The 22331-nt window shown below is 35.6% G+C and overlaps 3 protein-coding genes across 8 annotated transcripts in view; 2 read left to right on the forward strand and 1 right to left on the reverse strand.

The window, feature by feature from the left end:
• Positions 1-13957, forward strand: part of Tgo (Aryl hydrocarbon receptor nuclear translocator homolog tgo) — a 43360-nt gene extending 29403 nt beyond the window's left edge. For 3 of the 6 annotated variants that reach the window (XM_083051255.1, XM_083051247.1, XM_083051212.1), the window contains 10 exons: positions 2908-3068; positions 9636-9953; positions 10512-10715; positions 11972-12154; positions 12248-12406; positions 12482-12632; positions 12747-12904; positions 12995-13173; positions 13246-13390; positions 13481-13957. In XM_083051255.1, the coding sequence (XP_082907381.1) occupies positions 2908-3068; positions 9636-9953; positions 10512-10715; positions 11972-12154; positions 12248-12406; positions 12482-12632; positions 12747-12904; positions 12995-13173; positions 13246-13390; positions 13481-13701 (1879 nt within the window). In that variant the 3' untranslated portion in view covers positions 13702-13957. The remainder of the gene's footprint in view (positions 1-2907; positions 3069-9635; positions 9954-10511; positions 10716-11971; positions 12155-12247; positions 12407-12481; positions 12633-12746; positions 12905-12994; positions 13174-13245; positions 13391-13480) is intronic. The other 3 variants (XM_083051220.1, XM_083051229.1, XM_083051239.1) reach the window with 3 other exon arrangements.
• Positions 13958-15550: 1593 nt separating this feature from the next.
• LOC145943638 (U3 small nucleolar ribonucleoprotein MPP10) lies at positions 15551-18223 on the reverse strand. The gene is made up of 4 exons (XM_083051321.1): positions 18051-18223; positions 16421-17768; positions 16084-16192; positions 15551-15999 (listed from the first exon to the last, which is right to left on the reverse strand). Exons 1-4 carry the CDS (start codon positions 18122-18124, stop codon positions 15632-15634), a joined length of 1899 nt encoding a protein of 632 aa, XP_082907447.1. The 5' UTR covers positions 18125-18223; the 3' UTR covers positions 15551-15631.
• A 1277-nt stretch (positions 18224-19500) lies between these two features.
• Kst (spectrin beta chain, non-erythrocytic 5 kst) overlaps positions 19501-22331 on the forward strand; it is a 69082-nt gene continuing 66251 nt past the window's right edge. Inside the window, exon 1 of the mRNA XM_083051307.1 lies at positions 19501-19950. The gene's annotated coding sequence lies outside the window, so the exon portion shown is untranslated. The remainder of the gene's footprint in view (positions 19951-22331) is intronic.

The raw sequence follows: 22331 nt of genomic DNA on the forward strand, positions 1-22331 counted from the left end.
AGAACTTTCTCTTAGAATTTACCCTGAAAATCATGGTAATCGTGGGACAATATGGTATGGGAAGAAGAAGAATGGTTTTATTAGACTTTCTCTGATTAATAATATTGTTAATATTGATCACAATAAAATATAAAACATTTGATTAATTTTAGTAAATTGCATAGTAAAATTAATCAAACATATTTTATATTTTATTGTAATAGATATTATTTTTATTGTGATAAATATTAATCAGATAAAATTCTTTCCATATCATATTGTCTCACGATTACCATGATTTTCAGGGTAAATTCTAAGAGAAAATTCTCTCTGTGTATTTAATTGAAAAAAAGTCCGCATTTTGCGCGAGAGATAAAAAAAAGATATAATAAAATATAACAGTAACAGCACCAATATGTTGCGAGGGTGTTCAGGATCAGAGATCTGGGTCTGCGGGAGTATCGGGACACCCGGTATGTCCTGGTACACAGAGCTGGACCCACGGAGCGAGCGGGCAACTTCGGAGCGTCTGACCTCTGACCCAGGAGTTCTCTTTCCGTTCTCCTCTACACGGATCGCGTTCCTCCACCTCTCTCCATCCCTCTTCTCTCGTCTCTCTTGCTCACGCTATGCCGCGCGATGCATACTCCGCTTTATACTCGCGCTTTAAGCGTTGTGGCCTCTTTTAAATAGCGGACCTCCGCCGGGACCATCTACGACGTCGCCGAGCGTTACGAATCCCTTTGGTCCTCGGGACGAGATAATAATAATGATAACGATCGCCTGTTCAACGAAAAAATTGCACGGAGTCGTATAATGAGAGGGATGCGAAAGGCAATCGGCATTGACTCGCAACGTGATTGATTTTACTCTTTCTTCGACTTATTATTTTGTTTTGAAAGTTTCAAATTGTTATGTTAGTGATTTTCTTTTCTTTATGGTATTCATATTATCCGCAATTAAAAGAACCACTATCATATTTTCTCGATCATCTTTTCTGTAATCACACATTAATATAAGTGACAAAAATATAGAAGAGATATAGATATAAATTATAATTATTATTTACACATTATTATTATTACTTATTTTCACTTTTTGTGAATTGCTACATTTAAATAATTATGCAAAAATATAGTATTCAGAGATCTGGACAATTGATTTGATTTTTAAATTAGCTAGATTAAGCTTGAGTTTCAATGATTATAGCGAATATTAAGAACTCTTCCGAGAGTGCAAACGGTTAATTAATATTACTAAATATATTTATTTAATTTTCACGTATATGTAAGTGCAATACACAAATAAGTGTGACAAATTTCACTGCGTCCAGACAACGTTCTCTCTTCCTCCCTTCTCCATTGAACGGATCAATTTTATTTTTCAATATTTCATATCGCGGCCATCCAGTCGCGGCGAGTAGACATCGAGAAAAAAAGGTTCGTGCAAACCAATCAGCATATCGATATCAAACTTTAATCTCGCACTCTATGTGTCCGGACGGGATATCGACGTTACGGTTTGATTGTGAAACTACCCATTCCGTGGTGCAAATTTTTTATATCATTTCGTGAACTGGTCTCTCTTTCCTTATTCTCATTTCGGAGCGGACATCCGTTCAGAAAAGAGCAATCAAACGACTCACTCAGTTTAATAAAGAACTCATCTTTCGATACGATAATTCTATCAGGAAATATAGTTCTTAATTCAATCTTATAGCCACTATTATCTTCAAATGATGAGTATGGCAATTAAGATCGTTACAAGTTGCAGCACACTTACTTGAATTTTACGCGGAATATATATGAAGAATAAAATTAGATATAAATTTTTTTCTCCGCGCCCCTAGATCTGTACTAGTCTTGTAAATACTTATTTGCATCGCTTTAAATTGCTTTAAATTAGTCACATTGTGCAACACGATATAGATATACAGAAGATAATTGAAATCACGAACTAGACCGTGAAGAAGGCTTATTGTTCACGAAGACCGACTTGGCGAAATGAGCGGTTTCGCGAAACCTAGCGTATAGAGACCCAGCGTCGATAACGAATTAACCGGCGCGCGATTTGCGCATCGAGCTGGGAATCCGACTTACGTGTTGCGTGAGCGGATCCGCGGTACAGGGTTCTGCCCTCGCGAACTTTCCTGGAAAATTGTCGCGAATTAAATGCCATTAAATTTACGATTTGCGCGCCGACGATTACGCAGCTCGCCGTCGACGGCGAAGTAAAGAGAGACGTGCCCGGCCGTTATCCGCGGCGGTTACCCTCTGGTAGCCGTAATAACAGGGGAGGCCTTAAATTGTGGTCTCGCCCCGATATCCTCCCCCGGCCTCGATGGATTACTCGAGAATTTATCGGCCGAATCGATCATGGCGCCAACGACGCCCGTAGTTGAGTTAATTTTAGTTAGCGTGTCTTATGCCAAGTTTTAATTGCAAGTACGTTAAGTATGATTAATTGACGCAAGAAATTTAAGACGACTGCTAATGAGTACAAATATGAGTTTATTTCACGTGAAATATAAACAATATTATTAAAATACGTGTATATATTTTAGAAGATAAAAATTATTTATATGATAATTGTAATAATTTTAATTAAAACAAACCATATACTCTGATAAAACATGGGGTTTGTAGCCGAATGAATTCTAGTTATCGTACTTCACGTGAAGAGAAGTCCGCGATTATACATAAAAAGCGCAATTCGACATAAATTGAATACCGTATCGCGAACGTTGTTTCACGTTATTTCCTCGACTTGCAGTCTCTCGTGCAGGACATGCAAAAAATAAAGTCCCTCAGGTTGTTCCGGCATTGACTCTTTGTTGTTCGCACCGTTTTTAGTTCCTATAGTTAGGAGAAACCATGTACCGATTCCTTGAACTATGCAATTACCTCGGTTTTGTCTTGCGACTTACAGCAGGGAGAATCATTGCGAAATCGAACGGCGGCGGCGAAACAAGATGACCGCCTACATCACCGAGCTCTCCGATATGGTGCCGACCTGTTCAGCCCTGGCCCGGAAACCCGACAAGCTCACGATCTTGAGGATGGCGGTGGCGCACATGAAAGCTCTCAGAGGTGAGTAGCCTTCTTTGATTCTACAGTAAATTATTTACGACAAGATCGTCCTCTTCTCCCATCCCCCTTTTGCTCCAGAACTTCAATTATGTTTTCTATTCGATGAGTTCAAAGGATCTTAAATTAATTCTTCGTAATAAAAGTAATGTATTTTATCAAAATATTTTGAATTTGTTGAAATTTTATTATATTCATGGTTGCATGTTTTTTCTCTTCTCTCGGGCAAAAAAATTTTAAGTAAACTTTATTTTAATAGAATTTTGTTTTGACATTTAAGTCATTAAGACATTTGATGTCCAGAATATTTAAAAAAAATTAAAAGTTAAGTTTCTAATCAAATAATAGCTCAAATCAAATAAAAAAGAATCGACTTTAAATTCTGTGTGATATATTGTACGTTATAGAAAATTGCATTTTGACCGTACAAAAATGCCAAAAAAATTCGACAGCAAGATATTGAAAAGTCATCCCGATTATTTAAAGTAGAAAGTTCTTTGGCGGATCTTTCGTGTCGAAAGACGGAAAAATCTCGAACGTCGATAAGTTACAGGCTACTCATAAACCACTTGAATTTAACTTAAGTCTCGAGTACTCGAACTTAACACATGCGTCGCAAAGTTGGCAAATCCAGTCGAAAAGGTTTTTTTCCTTCTTTTTTTTTTAATAGATTGTAGTCTCGTACCATATTTTCCTAAATCTAACTTCTACATTTTACTGACGCATTAGTGATTCATTTTTGAGAAATAACTAATTTTTATATTCTTAGTCGCTACATTTTATTATCAATTTTTATTTAGCTCGTTTCTTATTTTTTTGGCACCTTGCTCTTTTTACATTTTATTTGCTCTATAATTACATTCGAACGGGCTTTTCTCTGATTGTAAAACAAATTTCTCTCGCTCTTTCTTTCTTTTATTCTTTCTTCCTCCTCCTCTCGATCGTCTCTCCATTGGACGCCATCGATAAGAAACGGTGCAGTTTTCGACGCGAGACGTGACGATTAAGTTGCAGCGATGTTTGAGTTATCCGGCACGAGCGGTGCAATAACTTGGACGCAACGCGAAATCTCGGAGTCTTAACATGAAGGCGATTAAATTACGGCCGTAGCCGACCTGCCATATATACGTTATGTTACGTACCTGCCTGCGACTATCGATTACGCGGAAAACACTCGCCCAAGTCCCCCCTGGCGCAGGAGAACGTTAGATTTCCGTCTTGACAGAGGCGAGAATTTACGAGCGCTTTTAGGATGATACTTATACGACCAACAGTCGCGACTTCCTTGTTAGGTCGAAGACAAATAAGAGACCTCGATTATCGCACGAAGACCTAGAGACACATATGTCTTGATCTTTTCTAAAAATAATTGTATACAAATTTTAGAGATTATTAAAAATTTTATTTATAATTATATAAATAATTATATAAAAATTTTATTAAATCAAATTGTTATTGTTTTCCAAAAAGCTCAGATTGATAAAAGCTGATATCATTAAATATTTCTTATTGATCTTGCATCCGAAGAATTGTGTTCTATTTTTAGAGAGAATTTTATTGATTAATAAAATTATTTTACGCGTAAACAAAATTCTTGATTTTTAAATGCAGACGCAAGAAAAAAAAGAAATTAACTTTGCAGTTCTGCTAAAGATTGCCAAGAGTTTGGAGAATAAAAATTCAAATAAAATACTTTGCATACAAAAAAGTGATGCAAACTTGAAGGGCCTCGCCGACACATGCGTACAGAAAGGAATATCTCGGAAATATCTGTACACCTGATTAATAAGGGGATTCGTTTAGGGAGATGCACTGATTGTGAGAGGATTTTCTCTTAGAATTTTTACCCTGAAAATCATGGTAATCGTGGAACAATATGGTATGGAAAGAATTTTATGAGAATTTCTCTCATTAATATTTTAACTGATGCATAGTAAAATTGCATAGTAAACTGCATAGTAAAATGAATCAAACATATTTTATATTTTATTGTAATAGATATTATTATTTTTATTGTGATAAATATTAAAAGAAATTCTCATAAAATTCTTTCCATACCATATTGTCCCGCACGATTACCGTGATTTTCAGGGTAAATTCAAAGAGAAAATTCTCTCTATGTGGAGGAGAAAAGAGAGGGCTGCACCGAACGTCGCGGCGGGTTTCGAGAACCGGTGACAGTCATATCGAATGCAGTAAGCACGATATATGCTTCCGGTGTGTGGAGGACGGGCGGAGTCGCGAGTCCCGTCCATCGGCGGCTGTCTCTTTGGTAGTTTTGCCGGATACTGCCTGGCTATCTCTACCTGAGTCCCCCTGAGAGAGAACCGTGTAACCGATGGACGCGTGCTGCGTATTGTGCGTGAGCGTAGTCAGCTTCTGCCGTGATTCTACCTAAGTATTGGTGGTGCGTCGCGTTGTTTATAGCCGCTTCTCCTCTTTCCCGACGACGTGGGCCGCTGCATACAAATCGCTCTCTCGCTCTCTCGGAGGTGGAGAGGAGCAGCAGCAGAGTCCGTCTCTCCTCTCTCACCTGAGAGAGGGAAAGGACACCCGTTTACGCGCGCGAAAACCTCGTGCATGCGTTACGTGAACGAGCATTATGCGGTCGCGACGAGAGACGCGTATGTTAGTTACCGAGAGAGAGAGAGAAAGCACCAAGCGGATTTTTTACGACCCCGGGATGCCAGCGATAAAAATTTCTAGGAAGCTGAAGAACCGTTCAGCGCGAACGATAGGAGAGAACGACGCCGCCGTTCTGTCGCGAGAACAGCGGTTTTTTACGTTCACGGGTTGCACCCGACGAGATGTCACCTCGTGGATGTTTAAAGTCGAGAGAGAGAATTTTCTTAGTCATTAAATACGCAAAAGCAGCACTTCCTGCCTCTGTAGTATATTCTTAATAGTAATACTTGGACGATGCAACGAATGCATAAAATTTGATAGGGCTATCCATAGCCATTTGCTATTAAATATCGAAAATTATATAATTAATAATAATATTAATAATAAATATAAATACAATAAATATAAATTAAATTATAAATATAATTAATAATAATATATATAAAAATATATTATTAAGATATAAATAAATAATTTATATAAAATAAATATATATATATATGATGATAATATATATAAGAATAATAGCACAATATTTATGCATATTCCACTGTGATACTTGGGTAATTTCGAAGGTATCCGGCAAAAATTCTCGATACACCATCGTGACAGTGTTGTTCAATATTAGATCGTAGTGCGTTAGGATGCATAGGAATGACAATTAAACGGCTACCATACATGGAATTGCATACCAAAAATGTAGAATGCATCGAATGGTGTGTATCGATTTCAAGCGAATCTCTTTTATTTATCTAATCATATTCAGATTTCTTTATTAATTGCGTAAATACTCGTATTATTAGAAAAAGAAAAAAATGTTCTGTGAATTTTACATACTTTGTACATATACACATTTATATTGTGCACTTTTATGGATTTACATGTAAAATTATCTATTATCTAAATATTACAAAAAAAATTGTAATATTTTCTTCCACACAATTTCAGAATCAAGATCGTTCGAAAGAAAAAGTATCACAATCTTTTTGTCCATTAACAACTATAAAAATTATTAAGAATATTTATATAATTATTTATATATCATTTTATATATAATTTATATAATTGTATAAAATAATTAATATCCGAAAAATTTAATATCATTTGATAGTCATCGTTAACCGATAAATGTATCGGTTTTTTCGATAATCACGGCAAAAACGTATCCGACCGACAGACATACACCACGTGGAAAATAATGGTAACGAAGGTCACCGAGGGTCTTCCATAGATCTTGTTTGGAAGTCGTTAAAGTATCTCTTCCCGGAATTTCTCCATATATCGAGGTAAAGATCGCATCGCAGCGCTCTTTCTCTCTCTTTCTCTCTCGGGATCCGCCATCCACTTTGCAATTCCGATCTTGCACTTCGATAGTTACCTCCGTTGGCGAGGTGCCTCGTCCTCATTTTTGGTACCACACTATGGCGTTCGGACCTCGCGTCTCTCCGGAGGTCGACTTCGAAAGAGACGCGACTAGCTGTGTTATCGAGAGGCGTTATTCGATTTCAATATTCGATAGGACACGATTTGCTTAGGAATTCGCCGGAGTGCATTTCAAGATTTGCATCACGTTTCAAGAGTAACTCTTTCTTTGATGAATTTTACGCTGAATTTCCTTCTTTCTAAAACTTAAATCGATAATTTTTTTATAAATGTAATCCGCGTCTTAAGTTTTGTTATTATTTATTTATTTCTTTAATATGTTTTGCATATGTAAAAAAAACTGCATTTTGTTGCCTCTTTTACAATAATACAATAATACACTATTAACCCCTCGATGCACACAACTGTCAAAATATGCAATGACAGCCGTTCACAAAATAAGCGCAACGACAGAATCAATCGGCAACGCGGAAAAGAGGCAACAATACATTTCGAGATTTTCGAGAAGACTTCGAGACTTTCGAGAATCAATAATATACCTTTTTTAGAGAGGGACCCCATTCTTCGGTTTTATATTAAAAAGAATATTTAAAAAAAAATAATATAAAGTTTATTTAAACTGCTCGATTAATATTTTTTGACAGAAATCAGCTGATTAAAGCGTTAATTTGCTAATTAAATTTTAAAATAAAAATATGTTATAGAAATTAAAATAATAATGTTGTAAATAATATATTATAATACTTTAAATTCGAATAATATTTTTTGACAGAAATCAGCTGATAACTGTCAAAAATATTAATCGAGTTAAAAGAACTATAACATATTATTTAAAGCATATTACTATTTTAATTGTTAAAACATTATTATTTTAAAATTTAATTAGCAAATTAACGCTTTTTTAATCAGCTGATATCTGTCAAAAATTATTAATAAAGCGTTAATTTTCTAATTAAATTTAAAAATAATAATATGTTAAAAATATTAAAATAGTAATATGTTTTAAAATAGTAATATGTTCAAATAATATGTTATAATACTTCAAACTCGATTAATATTCTTGACAGTTATCAGCTGATTTCTGTCAAAAAATATTAATCGAGTTTAAATAAACTTTATATTATTTTTTTTTAATATCATTCTTTTTAATATAAAACCGAAGAATGCCGCGCGCGTAACACGCACTTATGTTGTTCTAGTCCTTATTTAAAAAAGACATGTTATTAATTCTCGAAAGTCTCGAAGTTCTCTCGAAAATCTCGAAATTTATTGTTGCCTCTTTTCCGCGTTGCCGATTGGTTCCATCGTTGCGCTTATGGCGTCATTGCATATTTTGACTGTTGTGTGCATCAAGGGGTTAATAGTGTAGGTATTGAAAGCTATGTGTTAAGTTACTCGTCTTAAAATTTTTAAAATTGACGCTATGTCGCTGCGGACACTATGCGGCGCATTCATTTATTATGAATATTAAATAAAAGAATTTGTACGCTGATGTCTGCTTGGTACAAAAATATTCTGTAAATAATGTGCTGTCGAAATATACAAGAAATAAATTTTTGGCTCGTCTTAAAATATTAAAAATCGACACTATTTCGCCGCGGACTCTATGCGGCGCATTCTTATATTATGTATATATAATAAAATAATATGTACGCTGGTGTCTGCTTGGTACTAAAAAAATATTCTGCAAACAATGTGCTGTCCAAATATACAAAATTTGAATTTTTGGCTTCGTCAAAAAATATTAAATGTGGACACTAAAGCCAAAAATTTATCGCTTTTATATTTTATATTGTTTGCAAAATATTTTGGTACCAAGTAGACACCAGCGTACAAATTCTTTTATTTAATATACATAATACAAAAATGCGCCGCATATGGCCGGCAGCGACATATAGTGTCGATTCTTAATATTTTAAGACAAGCCAAAAATTTATCTTTTGTATATTTCGATAGTACATTGTTTGCAAAATATTTTGGTACCAAGCAGACATCAGCGTACAAACTTTTTATTTAATATACATAACATAAGAATGCTCTGCATAGAGTCCGCGGCGATTCAGTGTCGATATTTAATATTTAAAGACTAGCCAAAAATTTATCGCTCGTATATTTCGATGGAATTTTGACTCGTCTTAAAATATTAAATGTTGTCACAATGGTCCATATTCTGGATATTCTTTTATCGATAAAAGAAGATTTATTTTAAAATTTAATTAGCAAATTAACGCATTAATCAGATCTGATTTCTATCAAAAAATATTACTCAAGTTTAAACAAACTTTAAATAAAAATATCATTTTTTTAATATAAAATCAAGGAATGACTTGTGTTATTCTAGTATAATAAAAATCTGAGAACATTTCGACTTTTATTGCATTAATTAAAGAAATCGATAAATTCGAGACGCGTTATATAGCATTCGTATAATAAATCCATTTATATAAGGCTTAATGATAAATCCCAAAATCCGGATATATATATCCGGATTATTCCCTATAAATCCTCCCATCCCGTTTTTCTGCGATGAACATTGTCAGAGCGAAATTAAACGTGTCGCAGGGACCGGAAATACCGCCACGGACAACGCCTACAAGCCTTCCTTTCTCACGGATCAAGAGCTGAAGCATTTGATCCTCGAAGCAGCCGACGGTTTCCTATTCGTCGTGAGCTGCGACACAGGCAGGATCATCTACGTGTCCGACTCGGTCGCGCCCGTGTTGAACTACACGCAGAGCGATTGGTACGGCAGCAGCCTCTATTCGCAGGTTCATCCGGATGACACCGAGAAGGTGCGAGAGCAGCTCAGCGCGGCGGAACCGCAACACGGCGGCCGAGTACTAGACCTCAAAACGGGAACGGTGAAAAAAGAGGGCCAGTGTAAGTAAACGATCAATCGTTTATCTTTATACAAAAGTATCCTGCACTAATCTTATGTGAAATGGATTTCGGTTAAATCAGCTATTTTTCTCATATGCTGTAGCTTATGAAATTAAATCCCGATAAAATCAGCTGGTTTTCTCATATGTTGTACTTTATGATCTACTGAACAAAAAATGTAATAGGGGCTCAAAACTAAATAATAGACAATTACTGATTTACAATCAATCAAACATGAAAAACTCGGACTTTGCGAGCTGTTTGACTAGCTTTAACTCAATAATTGTTCATTATTTAGCTTTGAGGCTATTACATCTTTTGTTCAGCAGATCATAAGTTATACAGCATATGAGAAAACCAACTGATTTAATCGAAATCTATTTTACATAAGATTAGTGCGGGGTCCTTTCTACGTTATCCCGGATTTTATGTGCGCGAATGTAATACGTCAGAATCATTCGTGCTCTAAACACCATAATAAAACCGTCCAAGATTACATAATAAAATACTCGTACTTGTAAAAATACAGAATTGACGGAATTTTTCTGATCTTTGCAGCCTCGATGCGGCTGTGCATGGGTTCGAGAAGAGGTTTCATTTGCCGCATGAAGGTCGGCAACCTACAGACGACGGGCGACATGGCTGCAGCGCACGGGCTGCATCGTATGAAGCAGAGGAACTCCCTGGGTCCGCCGGCGCGGGACGGTCAGAATTACGCTGTGGTGCATTGCACCGGTTACATCAAGAATTGGCCACCCACCGGTGAGTTCGGGTACAAGGTTTCATTGTCTCGAGAGAGAGAATCGCGCACCGGATCGTACGATGTGTCACCTTTACCGATCGCTGTCTCTCTTTCTCCCTCTCGGGGGCGACATACAGCGGATCTCGGCTTTCTATTTTAAAGCGGACGAGACGTCGCGCCCGCGAGGAATACGAACGAACCGTTCCTGGAACACGGCGGGAACGTTGTATGCTACGTGTGTGTTGTAAATTAAGAATTGCCTGGAGTTATTGCGGCTGAATCCTGCCGACTCTGCGTTTTTTAGTATATATTTATCTATATTTTATTTTATATATTTATCTATAATTTATTCTACATTTATTTATATATATTTATCTATAATTTATTCTATATTCTTCCTCTATTTCACATTTGCTTTCATCAAACTACAGAGACACGATGATTATTTTGTTGATTTCGTTTATTATATTGACAGACAAAGAATTAATTTTTCAAGTTATTTTTTTTTTTTAGTTTGCTATTTTTGATTTGTTTAAATAATAATAAAACTAATCTACTAATTAAAAAATAATTTATGCGTTTTTTGCCAACTGTATGCACATTCTTCGGACTGAAATACTTGTTTTTAGAATATTCGTTTAACCTGAATGGAGAGTCGTTCATAAAGACTCACGGTAGTTACCGGTTGTTAACGTATTTGTTTAATATTCATGACCACGTGCGTAGTTCCTTTTATTTTATCGATAGCTTTGTAACAGCAGCTAGTTAATTCAGTCTTATCGATTTAAGTTAAAAAATGCAGTGACGCTTTTTGCACTGTATAATATAACAGAGATGCAATCGACCTTTTCGCAATTTCAAGTCATACTTTCCCTTAATTTTGCATACATATTAATATTTAGAAATAAAAGCATATTCGCATAATATGCGCACGCGCAATGTGAATGAATGAATGAAGAACCGCTAAATTTGTACCCAGAAAATTTTATATTAGATTTTAACATTCAAATTTTCATCATGAATTATTATCAATATATTATTACATCTTATGGCTAGTTTCTTCACCGCCGGTTAAACTATATCTTTGTCTCTTTTTAAGAACGTATCTGAAAAGAGACAAAGATATAGTTCAACCGGAGGTTAAAGTTAACCGGAGGTAAAGAAACTGGCCATTAGTGTGCTAGTGCATCTAGTATACGAAGCATTAGTATGTAAGACATTTTTGCAAGCCGATCAACGGGAAATCATGGGACTGATTCATGGTTTTACGCTGTAGGTGATTTTGTTCCCCCATGTGTACTATGTGTGGGTCTAGGTGATAGAGGAGGCGTTCAGACTGGTCCAGACGGAGTCACGGACGAGAATGCCACCACGCATTGCTGCCTTGTCGCCATCGGACGATTACAGGTCACTAGCACACCAAATAGTAGCGACTTAGCAGGTTCTAATAGCAATAGCGGTAAGTATTATATATATGTTTTTGTTATCTATTTTCCCTTAATACCATGTGAGAAAAAAATTAATTGTAAATTATATCTTTTGTTCATTGTAGAATTTATATCACGTCACTCTGCGGAAGGTAAATTTACCTTCGTGGACCAAAGAGTCGGTGGAATTTTGGGTTACACTCCATCGGAACTCTTAGGTCATCCTTGCTACGAATTCTTTCATCCGGAGGATCTGACACACATGCGGGAAAGCTTTGAACAAGGTAAATGCTCTTGCGTTTTTATAAAATCAGTTTACTTATTAATATTATTAACACGTTGTGACTTGTGTTTTCCAGTGTTGAAGATGAAGGGAGCAGTCGTATCTGTCATGTCCAGATTTCGAGCCAAGAGTCGCGACTGGGTGTGGTTAAGGACATCGGCATTTGCGTTTTTAAATCCATTCAACGAGGATGTCGAATATATCGTTTGCACAAACACGCACACAAAGTAAGAATGCAATTAAGTGAAAATTATAATTTGAAATTACGATTTCGACGACATCTTACGGCATGTATTCTTTCGATTTGTATCGAAAATATTTGCATGCATTTGTTTATTCAGATTATTTTCAAGTAACGATGGTGGTCACACGGAGAGCGAAGCTGTACCTGCATATGGACAACCTGGTCTGGATTATTCCCTTCAGAGACATCCTGCTAGGGATTCGCTGTATTCCGCGCATCATATGATGCAGCATCCGGCAACTGTAGCTACAGCCAGTAAGATTATATATAATCCTATTTTTCTCTATAATCTTATCATATATATTATATTATCGTCAAACATGTCGAATACGTACAATTTTACAGGCCCACAACAACCGAGGCCGTCCAGCACGCAGAATGTCTATCAAAGCTATGAGACGACGCAATCGCCAATAGCTTATGGATCACCCGGACAGCAAAGCGCGTCCTCGTCGGTTTTAAGTAGGATTCAGAAGCCGGCTAACACATCGCCAACTCCGCAAGCATGGGCGATTGGCAGACAGGTATTTGAGTTTGTTTTTTTATTTTCTTAAAAAGTTACAAATGTCTAAAAATTCTGCTACGTCCTCCGATAGCAACCTGTGACAGAAGGCTATCAGTACAGTCAATTAAGTCCATCGAGGTCACCGAGCGGGCCAACATATACGCAGCTCAGTAGCGGCGCTAGGACACCGGCTACGCAGCAATATCATGCAGTCACAACAGTGCCTAATAATCCTGGTGAGTTCGATACGAGCTTTGTCACATTCTCTAAACTTTTCATTCGTAAGATCAAATAGATCAAATAGATACCATCTTTATATTCATCAGCAGGTATGTGGGGTTGGCAAAATCAACAGCATCAGACGCCGCAGCCGGACGGGCAAACCGGTGCTCAGGTGGCCGCGCAAGCGCAACCTGGACCACATCCTGGACAGGCCGGAGCTGGCACACAGCCGCAAGAACTGTCCGACATGCTGCAGATGTTACAAGACCAGGGCGGCTCGTCCGGCTTCGAAGAGCTGAACATGTTCAATACCAACTTCGAGTAGCAACGAGAAAGGCGACACGCCTTTGAGAAGCAGCTTCTACTTTAGAGAAATTATTTCTCCGGGACTTTCTCCGATCGTTCGGTATCACTTTGGGGATTCACTAATCCTATTTGGTATCGCATTTCGCACTCTCACATCAGCATCCGGAAGAACTTTTATGGAGAAAGAAAAAACGCGATTTAACAATTTAGCACTGCATATATAGACTACGCAAAAAAAAAAAAAACGATCGCACTGGGATTAGGACAGCCTAGTCTATCGGGTTATTTACATATAATTCATACGTATATAACGAAAGGTTTGATTCATTATCGTGGGTATCAGACGCCATCGGTACGATCGCCGCATCGTACGCTCCGATTGTTCGAAATAATTATTCAAATTGACGAGCATGATTTCGCAGCGAAAGTGCCATTAAGACATCAAGCGCGACTGTACCTTCATGATGACAAGCGGTTATTGATTAGGGCTCGAAATGAATTATAATATGCACAGATGTGTTACTCACGTTTGGTATTTAGCACAAGGCATTGATATGAAACGAGCACAAATATATCGTTTGAAATCAAAAGCGCGCGACTGATAAAAGTATCAGTAATTAATACAGAGTGCTTTCAACGCACTTAACGCTTTTAAGGCATTGCGATGATCATATTTTGATGAATTTGAAATATTATATTTAGAATTAAATTGATTCCGTAAATTCTCATTTATATCCGTGAAAGCTATTTAATCAAATAATAAATAGCTTGCAAATATGAATATTCACAGCCTTGTTGCAATTGTTTTAAAGATATGTAAATATCTATCTGTGCTTATTATACAAGCAACGTAATTTTAATTTACATGACAATTTTAATTGGAATATCATGCGATTCGATAATGATATTTAGCGAAGAAAAAAAAAAGAAAAATGAAAATAACGAAAATGTACTCTAAACAATAAGAAAAAGTATTTTTAAAAAACTTCTCAATCAAATCTATACACAAATCACGGTAATTTTAATACCTACCAGCTTATCGTTAGATTCATAAGGTTAGCTTAATTATTTTAATTTAGATCTTTGTAATTATAAACAGTGCAATCATAAACCGACATGCGACAAGAAATCGTTCAAGACATTGACAATGTACAAAAAAATTGTGTAATCCACCTTTGCTTCTCTGTGCAAGACACCGTTTTTAGATATTCTTAAATGAAAAAAAAATATAGATAATGTTACATATACGAATAATTGCATTTATAAGTAACCACGTGTGACTTAGCGCGTTTGTACGTGTTTTAGCAAATTTTGATGAGCACATTGAAACGAAATTACAGCATATCATGATGAATTGGGAACATTTTTCACTAATATATGAATTATACATATATCCATGATTTTTTTTTGATGATCCTACATCGTGGCGAGAGTAGTACCATCACTTTTTGACAATAACTAACATATTGGGCCTCCCTAAATGCAGGCATCAATATTTATACGCGAATGTTAAGTACAGATTCGTCTCTATCACAGAGAGACCACTTTACAAACCCCTTATCCACTGTTATATATTCCTTTGCACAATATCCACTTACATATTATAGCTCCGCAAGAAGAAATCGCAAAATAATTAATATGATTTAAAGAACGAAAGGTGTTAGAAATACATACATATATCATGCAATAAAGCTATAAAAAAATATTTTTAGTGTACATATCTTACATTATGCATTGAGAGAGAAGAGTGTATGTTGTTGTAAGTTCTTTGATAATTTTTACTTTTTATATTCCTTTGCGATTATGATTAATGATAATACAAAAGAGACGATAAGATTTTTCAAAATAATAATCTTTAAAAGACATGATAAAAAATATTACAGTTTTTTATTTAAATATCTTTTTATTAGATATTTACTAAATATAAACAAATTTAAAAAATATATAATTCATAATTTTAACTTTACAGCTGAATCCATCTTATTTTTTTGCTTAGACGAACTATCTTTTTTTTTAATGTTATTTTTAACTTGATTTTGTAACTGTGTAAAGAACGCTGTTGAGGATTTCGCGACTTTATGCGTCGTTTCATCTAATTTTCTAACATTTCTGTCTTTAGTTACTTTCTTAAGCAACGTAGCTCTTTCCTTCGTCTCCTGATATTTTTTAGAGATTCCTGGTTTTAATGCTTTTAGTTTCTCTTTCTTTTCTATTGCCTGCTGTTTAGCTCGTTGCCTAAATTTCTTCCGCCTTCTATCGCGTTTCATATCGGTCTTCGTTCTTTCTGATTTGCCGATAATATCACCACGTGGTTTAGCTAAAAATGAATATTATAGATAAGATAAAGAATACTATATCGTGAATCAATGACATATTATATATATAAATATATGATAGATACTTTTAATTTCCTCAGGCGCTAATAAAGTAGCGTCACTGGTTGCGATGGGCGCCACTTCTTCCATTCTAATTGCAGGCACATTGCTAATAATTTTAATTTCGGGTTTAGCCTGAAAAAAATTAAAGGGAAGAATATATATTATAATCATAAAACCTATTAAGAATGCCTCAAATATGTTTTGTGACCAAAATAGAAAATTATTCATACACAAATTACAGAATAACTTCTATTTATATTCTATTTAGAAATTTCTATTTTATAATAAACACTTTTGCTCCTAAATACTTTTTGCAAAATATATTTATAAAAGCTCTATGCAAAATATGATAAATCTTACCAATTTGGGGGTATAATGGTAATTAGATAACGCATCCAATTTCGATATTAAAGAACGCATCATTTGTCGAATTTTACTATGCAATTGTGACACCTCTTTTTTTTCATTATTCTCGGGATCTAATGCTTGCTTCTGCTGCAGGTATTCCTTCTCATAAATTTGTGACAGGCTCTCCTTGCTCTTCTCTTGATCTAATACCAACTTTTTCTTATATTCCAGCGGAGTCTCGACTGGCTTGAATTTCTTCTCGACATCGTCCCAAGCTTTATCTTTGATCCGCTGCTGGATTATGTCCTCCAGCTTGATAGTAGTCTCCTCGGTAATCGCAGGAGGCGGTTTTGCATTTACATCGATTTCCAAAAATTCTTCCAGTAAGGAATTCTGCGGTCGATTTGAACCACTCACTTCTCCCTTGTATTGCCAGGGCTTCTCACTGATCGCTGTCTCTTCCAGTTCTTTAATCCTCGTCAATAATCTGTCTTGACGAGCTTCTAAAGTAGATTTTGGTTTCATATCTTTTTCCATTTCTTCTTCCCTTTTGTTATCTTCCTTGCTATGATTTGTTTTATTCTCTAAACTGTCCGTCTCGTCCGAGTCGTTAGTAAGATTGAATCTGACTCTTTTAATATTTTGTTCATTTTCGTCCTCTTCATCATCCATTTCGTCCATTTCTTCATCTTCGCTCTCTGATTTTTCCTCTTCAGAATCATTAATATTGTCATGATCTGAATTTTTATTTTCTTTGACTTGCTCATTCTCGCTCTCAGGACCGTCGAAAAAATCCGCATATTTTATATATTTCCCTCTCTCTTCAGCATTATCTTCATTTTCCTCCTCGGAAATATCATTAAACAAATCTACCGATTCATCATCAGATTCAGCATCATTTTCATCCTGTTTTTCTTTTTTTTCTTCCTTAGTCAAGTACTCGTCTAGTTCTTGCAACTTGAAGAATTTATCATCTACAATAGAGGACTTTTTCTTCTTTTCATCACGTTTTCTTTTTCTTGAATTGTCTTTGATTTCTTTGCTTTCTTCCTCTGATTCTTTGTCATCAGATATACCTTCATTCTCTTGCTCTAAATTATCATTTTCAATCTGCATAGGTTCAGGTTTTGAAGAACTCACTGGAATTGTTAACTTCTTATTAGCTAAAACTTTTGAGATCTCAGTAGAGAAATGCTTTATTTCATCTTCATTCTGCAGTTCCAATTGTTGCCAAATTTGTTCTTCATCGAAGCCTTCCGTAACTAACTCTGGTAATGCATTTGTATTTCTACAAGATTGCTCTTTCGTAAAATCGTAGACACGTTTTGTAAGGTCTGTTATATCAACTTTAATTCTCCCACTGAAATTTAAAAAGAAGAAAAGATTTTATATATGTACATTCTTATAAAATCTGGACTGGAGATTTTTGCATAAATGGGACACAACTTTAATTGAATCTAGTATTTTTTTGTTAGAAAAATTAGTTCAACGAAATTAGAAAATATCTCTCATTCTCTTATTATATATTTTCCACAATTTCTTTTTTTTTTTTACGACGATAATAAAAAAATATTTTCCCCATTTTTCTATTTTACAGGTTAGATTAAATAAAAGTACTATCAAAATTTCATATTTTATTTACCTTTTTACTTGTTCCAGCGATTGAATACTGTCAAGCGAGGATATGACGCTGTCAAGAAAATCGGTGCTAGCCATTTTTCAATTACATTTATAATTAATTTGTAAAAAATATATTTTAATACACAGTAATACAGGTTAAATCTAATCCATGTGCAAACTGCACACGTGATACAAAAGCACGATGCAAGCGCCACAATTGTTCCAACTTCCAACTACGTTGTCAAAAATATCAGTCCGCATTTGTAAATCAAGTGAGAGAGTTTCTTGGGTCCGAACATAAATATATATAAGTATAATTATTGTTGTATCAACTATATATTTCAGTCTGATTCAAACATCTGAAATCTAGGTAAACGTTTCTATTTTTCCTATGAGATACATTATTAAAGTTTACAATATTCCGTTCTATAGCTGTGAAATTGTGTGTTTTCATTCTCTTCTCTCTCTCATTATCATTCTTATTTAGATTATTATATTGTCTCTTACTCTAGTCATAATTAATATATTTCCTAAAATGTCGTGTAGTAAAATATATATACAAATTCCTATAATAAAATATTCACGCTGTATTCGATTCATTATATATATTTTTATCGTCTTTTCATTTATATTTTATACAATATATCGTATTTTTGGAACATTGAGGTTAAAAACTCTCGTATGTTCCTCATCAAAATAATTATTTTCAAAAATATCCCTCTGCCAGAGACCATAAAAGTTGAAAATAGCGATATCTATCTTCATTCTTCATACTTTATGATACAATAGCGTATTTATTTGTTTTGGTATCCTACATCTTTATGATGTGCATTTGGTTATTTCTTATTTTCCCCCTTTATCTCTCTCTCTCTCTCCCTTTCTCTATCACATTTAATAATTATGTCTTATTTTAAAAACTTTTCAATTCAAAGTCTATGATTTTAAATTATTTTACGTTTACTGTTTAATTCTTAATTAAACATTATCTCTTTCCAAATGTAAATCTATAAAGATTTAGCTGCCACAACAAAACGATTCATATATTCTTCACGTATTTAAAACTGAATATGTTTATTATATATAATTCTAAATATTATTTATTCAAAAATTCAAGACATAAAACTCATTCAACATAAATAAAACATGACAATCATGAAGTTGGTTTCCTCGAGATTAAAATCCGACCGTTATTATACACAGGAAAAAAAAATAAATAAACGAAAGAAAAGTGGGAGAGGATCCAAAATGCGCGGTAAACACGAGGGCCCCCAAGGATTCTCTACTCCGCAGCAGAACATCGTGGAGCAATCGTGAAACGTGTTTGCCACGTGGAGTGGGGAAACTCGTTCGCTGGAGAGGAAGAGAGAGGAGGCGAGAAACTCGTTCGCGCCGGGTGGAAGAAGGGTGGGGGGAAACGTGTTGGGGGGGGGAGTGACGCGAAGGGAAGGGCCCCGCGCGGTGGCGCTCGGAGCGAACGAGGAGACGAGAGACGAGGAGAGCAAGTCGGCGGCCGCTCGGGTAGAGTCGGGCATTAGCGCAGATCGCAGATCTCACGTCACGTTTCGTTCACGCCGGTTCACGCGGCTCGGGGCTCGGCTCGGCTCGGCTCTTCGCCAGAAACGGTCCAGAAGTGAGGTGTGTGTACACGCGGTGCATCGTTCTCTCGGAATTATACATACATACATTCTCGAATATATCGCGAAAGATTCTCTACCGAACGCTCTGAAATTGTGCGCGAGTGTTTACGAGAACGAAGAAGAAGGAAGAAAGAAAGAGAGAGAGAGAGAGAGTGCGTGGTTTCTTTTTTCTATCTGGTGGATTTCTCTGGTGATTCGTGCCCTTACGTGGTCGCCCCCGGCACCGATCGACAAATAATCGTCCTGCTCCAGTTTTCGGATAACTCGCACGTATAAAGGAGGAAGGTATGTACATATTGTGTCATGTTCGTAATGCATTACTAGCGGTTATCGGCTCGCATACTTTGCTCGAGATCGATCGTCATTCTCCGGGTCAAGCTGGATTCTCGGTCGTTCGCGCCGGCATTCACGCGGTATCATGGAATCCATAATCCAAAATTGCGAAATCGCCGAGTTTCACGATATACGCCGTAAGAGCCGATAGTCGTATGTATACATACATTGCTTTGTTTTCAATTAGCGAGAAAAATCGTGATGAATCTGAATCGTAATCGTATCTAATCCAAGTCCAATCGATTAGCCACAGATCTGACGAAATGTCACGCGATTCTATCTTCTTGCTCAAAAACATACCGGTCTCTATAAAAAGGGAATGTAACCAGAGAATAAAGGAGAGATTGCTTGGTAAAAAATTACAATTAATGAAGCAATTAAAATGAGAAGTATTTTTAAAAATTTTAACGATACTTTAACAGTGGCTCATCATTTGATTATAAATGTTATTTATTATGGTAGAAAATATAAGCTCTGTGTGTTTTGTAACGGTTCTATCACGATTGATCGAAAGTTATTTAATAACAATTTATCAAACTTACAAATTCTAATTAATTAAATTAGATAATCAATTATCCAGTATGTTCTTTCGAAAGAAAGAAAATGTCATATTTGAATATTTAATTGTAAATGTGTATATCCGTTCTTTAAATAATAAGTATATTATAAAAATATATATATATATATATAAGTATATTATAAAAATTATAAATACGATCATCTCTCTGACATGATTAAGAATACAATTGGACAACAACAATTGCCGTAGGCATTTGTTAACAAATTGCCGTGTTGTTGTATAATTGGCTGAAACATAAAATGATCGTCAACGTCGATTTTCCGTAACAAATGCTGTGGCGATTTTAACGGAATTCCCAAGAGAGAATTCACCGCGATCTAAAAATAAACAGTCGCGCAACGCAAAGTTTAACAATTTTCCATGTCTAATTGATCGATTTGGTAGATGTTTTTCTTATTTTTTTTATTCACGTGCAAATCAGCACGGTGCGTCGAAATTGTGGCATATTGATATCTTAAAATCTAACTCGATAATATTTCTATAAAAATTACATACTTTACATTCTTTTTCGTAGATACGTAATCGAATTTTCTTGATGGTTCCGTACTATATGTATATAGATCGTCTCTGACACGTTCGAGACCTTGCGAAATCTCGTACGATTTCTAAAAAATAAGTATACTAAGAAGGAAGCGAGACATACCACGAGTTTCCTTTTTCCTATAGTCACGCTCGAATTTTTTCTCTCCTTAAATTGCAACACGTTCTGTTGTCGCACATGGACTGTAAATAATTACGAGCGTGTAACTTTTGCCAATGCTGTACAACTATTTTAATGAGACGCGTATTTTATCTTGAAAAAAAAAGACACCGTTCTACTGCGTTTCCGTTTATAGTTTGTAATTACTAAATTTTTATTATGCAAATAATCCTTCTTTTTGCATATCGATGGACTGCAACTGCAAAAGAAAAAGGAGAATTTATTATATTCAAATGTAGAATGAATGACTTTCTTGTTGGATGTGCAGAGTGACATTAAACTACTTTCTTCTAAATGTCAACATTGTCAAGTAATTTTCAAGTAATTATCGAAAGAAATCAATTGCGTAAATGAAATATGAAATACACGATAAACACACAGGCTGCTTTAGAAAAGGAAGGATATTTGCCGTCTCTCGTTCAGGATCGCGACGCGACGAACCGGACGGTGTAGGATCTAGAAAAAAAAAAAATATACCGGTCCGCGAGTTTTCCTTTTCCTCGCCTCGAACGAGTTCTCTCGGCGGTGATTATAACGGGTGCGGATCTCGGCTTGGGTGTACATGAAATTGGAGCGGTACTTCGATCCTTCCGCGAACGGTACTCGCGTCGGTACTCAGCCTCCACAAGGTGCACGAGGAACAATGAATGATGTAATCGCGAATTACAGATACCCCGAAAGAGAGATAGAGTATAACGACGTACACACCTGTGCAATTAGAACTCAGGGACTCGTAGTTAACGAATTTGGTTACCTCTTTCGAATAAAGGCTTCGAGAATAAATTGCAAAGAACTTTTTGCCAAATAAAATCACCTGGGGGATTGATTAGGATGAAGGAATGTTAGAAACGATCTGTCTAGGGAAATAAAATTAGCTAATAAAATTTATGTAGAATAATAAGAGTGTGGTTAATTTAATAAATTTATAGAAACATTCAAAATTTTTAATTTAACATGTGCGACTTGAAAGACTTGAACTTTTACACAGAGAGAATTTTCTCTTGGAATTTACCCTGAAAATCATGGTAATCGTGAGACATTATGGTACGGAAA

Source organism: Prenolepis imparis, unplaced genomic scaffold (assembly GCF_030444845.1).
Source record: "Prenolepis imparis isolate NDT839.2.m4 unplaced genomic scaffold, iyPreImpa1.0 SCAF_1, whole genome shotgun sequence".
Taxonomy (NCBI): domain Eukaryota; kingdom Metazoa; phylum Arthropoda; class Insecta; order Hymenoptera; family Formicidae; genus Prenolepis; species Prenolepis imparis.

Excerpts from the sequence above, each read along its gene's own strand:
- LOC145943638 (XM_083051321.1), bottom strand. The coding sequence starts at position 18,124 with ATGGCTAGCACCGATTTTCTTGACAGCGTCATATCCTCGCTTGACAGT. Across the intron at positions 17,769-18,050 it reads TCGCTGGAACAAGTAAAAAG|TGGGAGAATTAAAGTTGATA; the intron begins GTAAATAAAATA and ends TTTAAATTTCAG. Across the intron at positions 16,000-16,083 it reads AGCGCCTGAGGAAATTAAAA|CTAAACCACGTGGTGATATT; the intron begins GTATCTATCATA and ends ATTCATTTTTAG.